Source organism: Carassius auratus, chromosome 32 (genome assembly GCF_003368295.1).
Source record: "Carassius auratus strain Wakin chromosome 32, ASM336829v1, whole genome shotgun sequence".
Classification (NCBI taxonomy): domain Eukaryota; kingdom Metazoa; phylum Chordata; class Actinopteri; order Cypriniformes; family Cyprinidae; genus Carassius; species Carassius auratus.
Genome location: NC_039274.1, coordinates 16,359,315 through 16,371,209, shown reverse-complemented (window position 1 = coordinate 16,371,209; position 11,895 = coordinate 16,359,315). Strand labels below are relative to the sequence as shown.

General features: G+C 38.9%; 1 protein-coding gene across 1 annotated transcript; it reads left to right on the top strand.

The window, feature by feature from the left end:
• Positions 1-6,399, top strand: LOC113052388 (B-cell receptor CD22-like). The gene is made up of 6 exons (XM_026216836.1): positions 1-44; positions 3,370-3,433; positions 3,600-3,956; positions 4,076-4,396; positions 4,477-4,740; positions 6,125-6,399. Exons 2-6 carry the CDS (start codon positions 3,385-3,387, stop codon positions 6,397-6,399), a joined length of 1,266 nt encoding a protein of 421 aa, XP_026072621.1. The 5' UTR covers positions 1-44; positions 3,370-3,384.
• The last annotated feature ends 5,496 nt before the right edge of the window (positions 6,400-11,895 follow it).

The window sequence follows — 11,895 nt, the reverse complement described above, 5'->3', positions numbered from 1 at the left end:
TTGAGCTCTGAGAGGATTTCTGTCATCTTCAACTCTCTTCTCTGGTAAGTCATTTACACAACAGTCAAACTTACTCTTACTCCTGGACTTTTGAGATTCTGAAGTGCTAAGGTTTGAAACATGTTCAAGAGAAGCATGTCCTGTTTTTCTTTTGTATATATTTTTAATCTTGTCAGAGATGATTAGTATGAGAACTGAAGTACTCTGGATTAGAGTACATTACATTTTATAATGCTCATAAACAGATTATATGTCTACTTTTTACATGACTACTTCACACAAGGGCAGTAAATCATTCATAATTGATTGATTCTCCCTTATTTTTTTTTTTCTAATTAAAATTTTACTTTGTACAAATCTCAGTGTGTGTCATACCATTTAGCTTTGACTATATTCACAATAAAGAATGGCTGTGTAAATGTCATGTAAATACATTTGCAAACCATGCATCTTTAATTTGGATGGAAAAAAAGACTCCTCATGCACTGTGTGTTCATCATATTCAGCGATCTTCAATAACTGTGGATTCTGGAAGACTGGATTACATTTTTTAAATCTGAAAGACTTTTGGTTGTGTAATGTCATTGCTGTTTCATGTTTATTAATGTTTTTTCATGTAATGCAAATGTTTTCCCAAATGTTTTTGTCAACCAAACATACATTACATCTCTGAAAAAGTTAATATTTCAATAATTAAACAACACATTCACATGTTTACATTTCAGTGTGGTTTAATAGTCACATCAGCACTCAGTTAAATTAAATATATATTTTTTTAGTATTCAAATAATAAATTTTAAATGTTTATGATTTATTTCATTACTTCACCTCACAAACCCTTAATGTAAAGTTCTTACACTAAACCCAGTTTGGGAGATCCTGGTTTTATCTAATGTTTAATGAATTTAATGATGACAATATAAATTTTTTAAAATATATTTTCTTTCTCTTTGCTTTTTATATCAATGATACATTTTATGGTGGGTTTAAAACAAGCTAGATAAAAGTAATCTGAACATGTAATCAATAATGGATAAATGTTAATTAATCTACTCAGCTCTGGATATTGTTTTGTGTTTGGATGTAAAAAATTACTGTAGGACTTTAGAAATAATGAGTTTATGCCAACACAAGAGCTATAAATTAATTAAAAAAGGAAATTTATTTATTATTACTTATTAGGACTGTCAAATCGATTAATTGTGATTAACTGCATCCAAATTAAAAGTTTGTTTACGTATGCGAGTGTACTGAATGTATTTATATATACACATGTATATATAATATACAGTTAGTGTTACGTTGATGGACTTTCAGTTTCCTTATTTGGTCATGTTCCTTTTCCTGTTTGGTTGATTGGATTAATCCCCTCCTGTCTCCATTCCCCTGATTACTTCCCTTGTGCTTAAATACCCTCTCTGTTTAGTTCCTCCTTGTCCGTGATTATCGTATCGTAGTGTATTGTTATGTTTGATGTGACTTTATTCTCCCGCGATCATTAAAAGAACCGTTTTATATATCTTCTTCCTCATGCGCCTTCATTAACACACCAGCAGGTGTAATAGTTAGGTCCATATATATTTGGACATAGGCAGAATTTGTATTATTTCAGCTGGTGACCAAAACACATTCAAGTTAATGGATATGGGCTTAAAGCACACACAGCTTTAATTTGAGGGTATTTTCATCAAAATTGGAGTGAAGGTTAAGGAATTACATCTTTATATATATATATATATATATATATATATATATATATATATATATGTACCTCCCCTCTTTTCAAGGGACCATAAGTAAATGGACAACTGACTCAAAAGCTGTTTCATGGACAGGCCTGGACTATTATTTCAGTATTTCTACATCAGTTAAGCATCTAAAAGGTCTGGAGTCTATTCTTAGTGTTCCATTTGCATTTGGAAGCTTTTGTTGTGAACCACATCATGTGGTCAAAGGAGTGATACAAGTGAAACACACAACTATTAGGCTTCAAAAAACAAAACAAACTCATCAGAGAGATAGTAGAAACCAAATCAACAGTGTGGTACAATCTAAGAAAAAAAGAATGCATTGGTGAGCTCAGGTTCAAGCAAGAAAACAGTGATGGATGATTAGAGGATCTTCTCCATGGTAAAGAAAAACCCTGTCATAACATCCAAAGAACACTCTCCAGAAGGCAAACTAAGAGGGAGGTACTCAGAGGTCGAGATACTGCCTGCCCAGATTCAGTCAAATGGAGAAATGTTGAATGGGTGGCACTTCATAGTACGAATGGAGGATGACCCAAAACACACAGCAAAAGCAATGGAATATTTTGCAATGGCCAAGTCAGTCTCCTGATTTCAAGCCGATTGAGCAGCATTTTACTCGCTGAAGACAAAAATAAACGCAGAAAAATCCTGAAGTCAGCTGCAGTAAAGCCCTGGTAAAGGTGATGTCATTGTCTGCACAGTATTCTCAACAACAAAAAATAAACAAACATTTGATTTATGATTACATTTATTTGTCCAATTACATTTGAGTCCCTGGAAATGGGTGTCTGTGTATGAAAATGGCTGTAACTCCTGTTTTGTTTAAATATACATAAACAGTTTTTTTGTTGTCTAAATATATATATATATATACACATGTAGTGGTGGCGGTTATTTTTTTTCTTCAAATTTATATATTTAGTAAAATGCAGTGAAATCAAGAATCTGTGATTTGTTGATTTGTTAATTCCCTTTCAAGGGGTCGTATGGTGCAATTTCATTTTGGAGTGTTACAAGCTGTAGGTGCATAAAGAAGATCTGTAAAGTTGCAATGAATAGAGTTTCAAATCCAAGGAGATATTCTTTATCCAAGTTAAGACTTGTCCACGGCTTACTAAAACACCAGATTTAAACATACCCCCATGTCTACATCACTGTGTGGGAAGATTTACATAATGCCGCCCAAATGTTCACACAAAGAAAGGAGGAGTACCTTTTATTCTCTCTGTTGCCACCAGCGCCATGTTGTGCAGATGCTGTATGTTTTATTGTGGAAGTGAAAACTACTTTGTTTGGCCTTCCAAAAGAGGATGATATCCAACTTCATAGCTCATAGTTATTAGATTAAGACAATGCCAGGTCTCATTCTCATTCTGCATGCGAGTCTTGTATCAAGTGAGATTGGACAAAAATCTTGCATGCAAAACTTTAACAGTTAGTTTCCTTATTTCTCAATTAAGCATTGTAATTAAAAGGACAGTTAAAGTGACATAAATATATATAATACACAAACAATTTTTTTTTTCTGGTTGTGATTAATCACAATGAATACATAGAAACTGACAGCCCTATTTACATACACATAATTTATTTCTTTATTTGTATATTCTGCTGTAAGGTGGAGTGCATGTAAATGATGGAGACACTGGTGACGTTCCTCCTCACTGGATCTCTGATACAAGGTCTCTTTCTTATAGATTATTCCTCTTTTTTAACAAGTTGAATTTATATTATGGAAGCACTTATAGGTGACCTTTGTGAGACTGAAGAGCAATAAGTTCTGCAGAAATTAGTTCTGAATATCGACTTTGTACAGTTACTTCTTTTGCCTGTTTGTGTTCATTTTAGGTGTTTTTTGTGGCTACAGTATCAATCTGCCACAGAGAGTAGAAGCTCTACGAGGATCCTGTGTTTTCATACCCTGCTCATTTGATATTGATCCACAGCTGAGCATTTACCTCACTAACAGTGCAAAGAGAAAATGGTTTAATGCTGTAACACAAGTGTTTGACTCCAGCAGCCCCAACACTGGACTGTTAAAAGGAGAAATATTTGGCACTGCTTCACAGAAAAACTGCACCACACGCTTCGATAATCTTGATCAGAGTCATAATGGGTCATATTACTTCAGACTTGAAGCCGGCATTTTATTGCAATATAACTACAAAGAACCTAAACACACACAAGTTCAAATTGCCGTCTTAGGTGAGTGTCATATTGTTCATGATGTTTCTAGAGTGAAAAAATAAATCTACTACTGTACAATAGCAATGCACCTTCATTTTATCTTGTAATATTTCACTGCATTTCTATGTGTGTTTCAGGATCTCCACCCAAACCCACCCTGAGTCTCTTTAAGGATCAGCAGGAGGTGATGAAGATGATGGAGGTGATTGAGGGAAGTTCAGTGATTCTGCGCTGCTCTACTAAGATCTTCTGTCCGTCTCGTCCACCATCTCTCAGATGGAGCTCATCTCTCAATGAGAGCGTCACAGAACAGCAGTATCAGAACCAAACTGATCTCATCTCGGATCTGAACTTCATTGTTTCTCAGCGTCATCACAGAGTCACTTTCACCTGCACTGCAACACACCAGCTACAGCAGCCGACCACGACACAAGAGTCCTGGATAATACTAGTTCAGTGTAAGAGAGGACAATCTATGCTCAATGACCAACTATAATTAGTGCTGTATGTCAGAAAATAATGATTTCTCCTCCATCAGATGGTCCTAAAAACACATCGGTGAGGATAAATCCAGCTGGTTTGGTTCTGGAGGGCTGTTCTGTGACTCTGAGCTGCAGCAGTGATGCAAACCCAGCAGTGAACTACACCTGGTACAGAGACACTGAAGGACTCCTGAATCCAGTTCAGACCGGACCAAACCTGACCATCAGCAACACCGACCCGTCACACAGAGGACGATACTACTGTAGAGCTGAGAACAAACACGGCACTCAGAACACATCAGTGCTGCTGGACGTCCAGTGTGAGTATACTAAAAGTTGCAACTATTTATATACAATACTTCCATTTGTGTTATTTTAAAGTTGCTGTCTTTACTACTAGATTAAAAATCTGTGACATCCAGCGTGAGCACTTGTAAATCTGCTGAAAGTCCAGTGCGAGTATTTATTTACCTAGTGGATGCCCAGTGCGAGTACTCTTCTGGATGTCCAATCTCAGTACTTGGCTGTACGTCTAGTGTGAATACTTGGTAATCTGCTGTACGTCTAGTGTGAATACTTGGTAATCTGCTGTACGTCTAGTGTGAATACTTGGTAATGTGCTGTACGTCTAGTGTGAATACTTGGTAATCTGCTGTACGTCTAGTGTGAATACTTGGTAATCTGCTGTACGTCTAGTGTGAATACTTGGTAATCTGCTGTACGTCTAGTGTGAATACTTGGTAATCCGCTGTACGTCTAGTGTGAATACTTGATAATCCGCTGTACGTCTAGCGTGAATACTTGGTAATCCGCTGTACGTCTAGCTTGAATACTTGGTAATCCGCTGTACGTCTAGCGTGAATACTTGGTAATCCGCTGTACGTCCAGCGTGAATACTTGGTAAATACTTGGTGAATACTTGGTAATCCGCTGTACGTCCAGCGTGAATACTTGGTAAATACTTGGTGAATACTTGGTAATCAGATGTACGTCTAGCATGAATACTTGGTAATCCGCTGTACGTCCAGCGTGAATACTTGGTAAATACTTGGTGAATACTTGGTAATCCGCTGTACGTCCAGCGTGAATACTTGGTAAATACTTGGTGAATACTTGGTAATCCGCTGTACGTCTAGCGTGAATACTTGGTAATCCGCTGTACGTCCAGCGTGAATACTTGGTAAATACTTGGTGAATACTTGGTAATCCGCTGTACGTCCAGCGTGAATACTTGGTAAATACTTGGTGAATACTTGGTAATCCGCTGTACGTCCAGCGTGAATACTTGGTAAATACTTGGTGAATACTTGGTAATCCGCTGTACGTCTAGCGTGTATACTTGGTAATCCGCTGTATGTCCTGCGTGAATACTTGGTAATCCGCTGTACGTCTAGCGTGAATACTTGGTAATCCACTGTACGTCCAGCGTGAATACTTGGTAATCCGCTGTACGTCTTAGCGTGAATACTTGGTAATCCGCTGTACGTCTAGCGTGAATACTTGGTAATCCGCTGTACGTCTAGCGTGAATACTTGGTAATCCGCTGTACGTCTAGCGTGAATACTTGGTAATCCGCTGTACGTCTAGCGTGAATACTTGGTAATCCGCTGTTCGTCTAGTGTGAATACTTGATAATCCGCTGTACGTCTAGTGTGAGTGCTGTATGTCAGAAAATAATTGTCTAAATTATTTCTCCTCCATCAGATGGTCCTAAAAACACATCGGTGAGGATAAATCCAGCTGGTTTGGTCCTGGAGGGTTGTTCTGTGACTCTGAGCTGCAGCAGTGATGCAAACCCAGCAGTGAACTACACCTGGTACAGAGACACTGAAGGACTCCTGAATCCAGCTCAGACTGGACCAAACCTGACCATCAGCAACACCGACCCGTCACACAGAGGACGATACTACTGTAGAGCTGAGAACAAACACGGCACTCAGAACACATCAGTGCTGCTGGACGTCCAGTGTGAGTACTAAAAGTTGCAACTATTTATATACAATACTTCCATTTGTGTTATTTTAAAGTTGCTGTCTTTACCACTAGATTATAAATCTGTGACATCCAGTGTGAGCACTTGTAAATCTGCTGAACGTCCAGTGTGAGTTTTTATTTATCTAGTGGATGCCCAGTGCGAGTACTCTTCTGGATGTCCAATCTCAGTACTTGGCTGTATGTCTACTGTGAATACTTGGTAATCTGCTGTACGTCTAGTGTGAATACTTGATAATCTGCTGTACGTCTAGTGTGAATACTAGGTAATCTGCTGTACGTCTAGTGTGAATACTTGGTAATCTGCTGTACGTCTAGTGTGAATACTAGGTAATTTGCTGTACGTCTAGTGTGAATACTTGGTAATATGCTGTCCGTCTAGTGTGAATACATGGTAATCTGCTGTATGTCTAGCGTGAATACTTGATAATCTGCTGTACGTCTAGTGTGAATACTAGGTAATCTGCTGTACGTCTAGTGTGAATACTTGGTAATCTTCTGTACGTCCAGTGTGAATACATGGTAATCTGCAGTACGTCTAGTGTGAATACTTGGTAATCTGCTGTACGTCTAGTGTGAATACTAGGTAATCTGCTGTACGTCTAGTGTGAATACTTGGTAATATGCTGTCCGTCCAGTGTGAATACATGGTAATCTGCTGTACATCTACCGTGAATACTTGATAATCTGCTGTACGTCTAGTGTGCATACTAGGTAATCTGCTGTACATCTAGTGTGAATACATGGTAATATGCAGTACGTCTAGTGTGAATACTTGGTAATCCGCTGTACGTCCAGTGTGAATACTTGGTAATCCGCTGTACGTCTAGCGTGAATACTTGGTAATCCGCTGTACGTCTAGCATTAATACTTGGTAATCCGCTGTACGTCTAGCGTGAATACTTGGTAATCCGCTGTCCGTCCAGCATGAATAATTGGTAATCCGCTGTAAGTCTAGTCTGCATACTTGGTGATCCGCTGTACGTCCAGTGTGAATACTATGTAATCTGCTCTACGTCTAGTGTGAATACTTGGTAATCCGCTGTAAATCTAGTCTGCATACTTGGTAATCCGCTGTACGTCCAGTGTGAATACTTTGTAATCCGCTGTACGTCTAGTGCGAATACTTGGTAATCCGCTGTAAATCTAGTCTGCATACTTGGTAATCCGCTGTACGTCTAGTGTGAATACTTGGTAATCCGCTGTAAATCTAGTCTGCATACTTGGTAATCCGCTGTACGTCCAGTGTGAATACTTTGTAATCCGCTGTACGTCTAGTGTGAATACTTGGTAATCCGCTGTAAATCTAGTCTGCATACTTGGTAATCTGCTGTACGTCTAGTGTGAATACTTGGTAATCCACTGTAAATCTAGTCTGCATACTTGGTAATCTGCTGTACGTCCAGTGTGAATACTTTGTAATCCGCTGTACGTCTAGTGTGAATACTTGGTAATCCGCTGTACGTCCAGTGTGAATACTTTGTAATGCGCTGTACGTCTAGTGTGAATACTTGGTAATCCACTGTACGTCTAGTGTGAATACTTGATAATCCGCTGTACGTCTAGTGTGAATACTTGGTAATCTGCTGTACGTTTAGTGTGAATACTTGATAATCCGCTGTATGTCTAGTGTGAATACATGGTAATCTGCTGTACGTCTAGTGTGAATACTTGATAATCCGCTGTATGTCTAGTGTGAATACTTGATAATCTACTGTACGTCTAGTTGTGAATACTTGGTATTCTGCTGTATTTTTAGTGTGAATACTTGGTAATCTGCTGTACGTCTAGTGTGAATACTTGATAATCTGCTGTACGTCTAGTGTGAATACTTGGTAATCCGCTGTACGTCTAGTGTGAATACTTGGTAATCTGCTGTACGTTTAGTGTGAATACTTGATAATCTGCTGTACGTCTAGTGGTGAATACTTGGTAATCTGCTGTACGTCTAGTGTGAATACTTGGTAATCTGCTGTACGTCTAGTGTGAATACTTGGTAATCTGATGCACGTTTAGTTATAATACTTGGTAATCTGCTGTACGTCTAGTGTGAATACTTGGTAATCTGCTGTACGTTTAGTGTGAATACTTGGTAATCTGCTGTACGTCTAGTGTGAATACTTGGTAATCTGCAGTACGTCTAGTGTGAATACTTCACCGGAACAGTGTCTTCTTGTCTCCAGAGACATCTTTATCGTTTGGTTTCTGCATTGACCTGCGTATGCTGCCCTTGTTATTTATACTAAGAGTGTGAATTAGTGGGGGGGGGGGGGGGGGCTAAACTGACAGTGCTGTAGATCTAAAGCTTCAATAGAAACTGATTTAAGACTAACAAGAATGTTTTGAGTTCCGAAAATTACAGAATGTTTTTATATGACCTCTCATATGTCAAAAGATCAACTGAATTTTGTTTTCTCATTTCATGACCCCTTTAAACCTTTATACAGCACAGCTAGTGTGAAGTAAACTGGTAATAGGTAAAATACAGATATGTGGTGTTTTGTATGGCCTACTGTAGATGCTTGCACACATGCTTCAACACGTTGCCTGCATCTTGAACTTGTACAATGGAGAGATTTTAAAACCTGCAGCCTTTCAAATCTTGAACTGTAAACCACACATTCTACATCACATTCTTTTTTTTTCTTCCCTCAGAATGCCCCCAGAAACACATCGTTGTCAGCGTTTCCCTCCCAGTTCAGTGATGGAGGGCAAATCAGTGACTCTGACTGCAGCACTGATGCAAACCCAGCAGAGTTCAACTACACCTGGTACAGAGAAACCGGATCTGAATTTGAGCTCCTCCAGAACTGGGATATAATCAGACCATATATTGTGACAAACCCTACATATGGAGCATGGTATGGCTGTATTGCTCAAAACCAGCATGGCCAATGCAACACAACAATTCAACTTGATGTTCAGTGTGAGTACAAAAGACAGACCTCAAAGTTATGTAATCTGATAACCTTAATCTGATCCCAGATAACATAAATACTGTATACATAGTACATTCAACTGCAGTATTTGCAGCTAACATAAAACAACTCTAGATGGCACTGCAATTGAATGAAAAGTGCATTGTTTATGGTTAATGTGAATGCAAATTGACATTAAAAAGATGCAATTTTACTATAAAAGCATGCAAGAAACACTTTCAAAACTGTCAAAATATGACATTCATCCACTGATGGCACGAGTCTAAATGATTTGACAGAGACTGTGTAGGATCTCAGAAGAATAAAACTGTTCTGTGAATATAAAAATTCTTCTGAGATTTTTATCTACAATGCAAAAAAGAAACAATCTGTGAAGGTTTATACTTAAAAAAGGTCATAGTTGCCAAAACTTCACGATAAAAATATGTATAAACATTTTAGTCTTTTTCACTGGGAGAAACCATCTAGATTTTCTTTATCCTAACAATCATATTCTCTATTTCAGTTTGCGCCCAAAATCTCCAGCTTTTGTAGCCGAAAAAGCGTAATGGCGTGTGTCTGTTGAGGCTCATGGGAATCCCTGCCCTACACTCGAGTGGCGTCTGTCTGGACATGTGTTCACTAACTCTACAGAAATATCCATCAGTGGAGGAGATGTTAGGAAAGCACAGGAGTGAAGAGCATCCTGACCGTCCATCAGTCCCTCACAGACACGGATGTCCTGCAGTGTTTCAGCGCAAACATTTTACGGCAGCGCTAGTCAACAGTTCAGACCATCCCACCGCCACAAGACATGGGTGAGAAACAAAACAACAGCTTTATCTGATTGACAAGATCACAAATAATATATTTTAAAAGCACTACTTTGCCAAGTAATGTATTATGTACCATGTTCACCTTGGCATTACTATGTTTTAGGACACTTAAGTACACTTACAAATTTCCAGTGTGTAATAATGTCAATACTTGAATTTTAACTTTTAACCGTAGTGTTACTCAATGCATGGTTATTATAGTTCACTATAATACTAAAACAGAATGTCTCAGTTTTGTTATGTAACCCGGGAACAGAGACCTTAATCTCGGCACTGATGTTAGGGGTCTAATTTGAGGAGCCCACAATCACCTCTGACTATTACAAGAAATGGCCAAATGACTACTACTGCATATAGGTTGCTTGCCAAGCTCTCTCCCCATACATAATAAGGCGTATAATATGTTTTTGCTGAAGAACTAAGCATCCTGGCATTCAGTGCAGGTCAAGGTTGTGGCATGAGGGGACATAACGTGCCATGCCCATCAATAACCCACCCAACACCCAGTACGAGACATAATCAAATCATAAAGTAAACATTGGGGCTGTAGTGACCATCTCTAAAGTATAAATTATTGGTATACCTAGTTCTTTGAAACCACAATAATGGGGAAGACTGCTGACAACTTTAAATCAGTGACACCCTCCACAAAGAGTGTCACAGAAGGTCATCACTGAAAGGGCTGGCTGTTCACAGAGTGCTGTATCAAAGCATATTGAATGCAAAGTTTACTAGAAGGAAGAAATCTGGTAGGAAAGGTGCACAAGCAACAGGGATGTCACAAGCTTAAAAAATACTGTCAAGCAAAGCTGATTCAAACACTTGGGAGAGCTTCACAAGGAGTGGACTGGAGCTGGAGTCAGTGTATCAAGATTCACCATGCTCAGACGTCATCAGGTAAGGGCTACAAGCCTTTTCTGAAACATAAAAAACATCAGAAGCATCTTACCTGGAATTAGGAAATCAAGGTCCGGAGTCTGGAGAGGCACATAATCCAAGCTGCTTGAAGGGCTAGTGTGAAGTTTCTGAAGCCAGTGATTGATTTGGGGGTACCGTGACGTCTGTTGGTCTGCTGGTGTTGGTCCATTGTGTTGTATCAAGTCCATAGTCAATGCAGCCCATCTATCAGAGATTTTGGAGCGCTTTATGCTTTCATCTGATGACAAGTTTTATGGAGATGCCGATTTCCTTTTCCAGCAGGACCTGCCCAGAATGCCAAATCCACTTCCGAGTCGTTTTGCTGACCATGATATTTAATGTGCTAATTGGCCAGCCAAATGCCTAACCTGAATCCCATATAGAACCTATGGGATATTTTCAAGAGAAAGATGAGAAACGGTCGATCCGAGCTGTAAGGCTCAATAATGCCTCAGCAGTGCACAGGCTGATCGCTTCCCATGCCACTCCTCACTCGTCTCAGGGACGTTTTGCTGTCTTCTTAGAGGACTTAGTTATACTAAAGTGATGATCAAATGGAGCCCAAACGGACTTTAATCCTGAGAAATGTGTTTATATTTGCCAAGACACTGAAGTCTGTAATCAAACATCAAAATCTCAACATGAACTCAACATTTCTCATCAAATCCACATTCATTTTATAGCTCTGTATTTTCCACTAGCACAACTGTTGACTCATTTGGGTCTATTTTATTCCTCCTCATAAACCATATAAAATAGTTTAATGGTTTTAATGATAGCTTAATGAGATCTCCCTGAACTGAAAGACCAA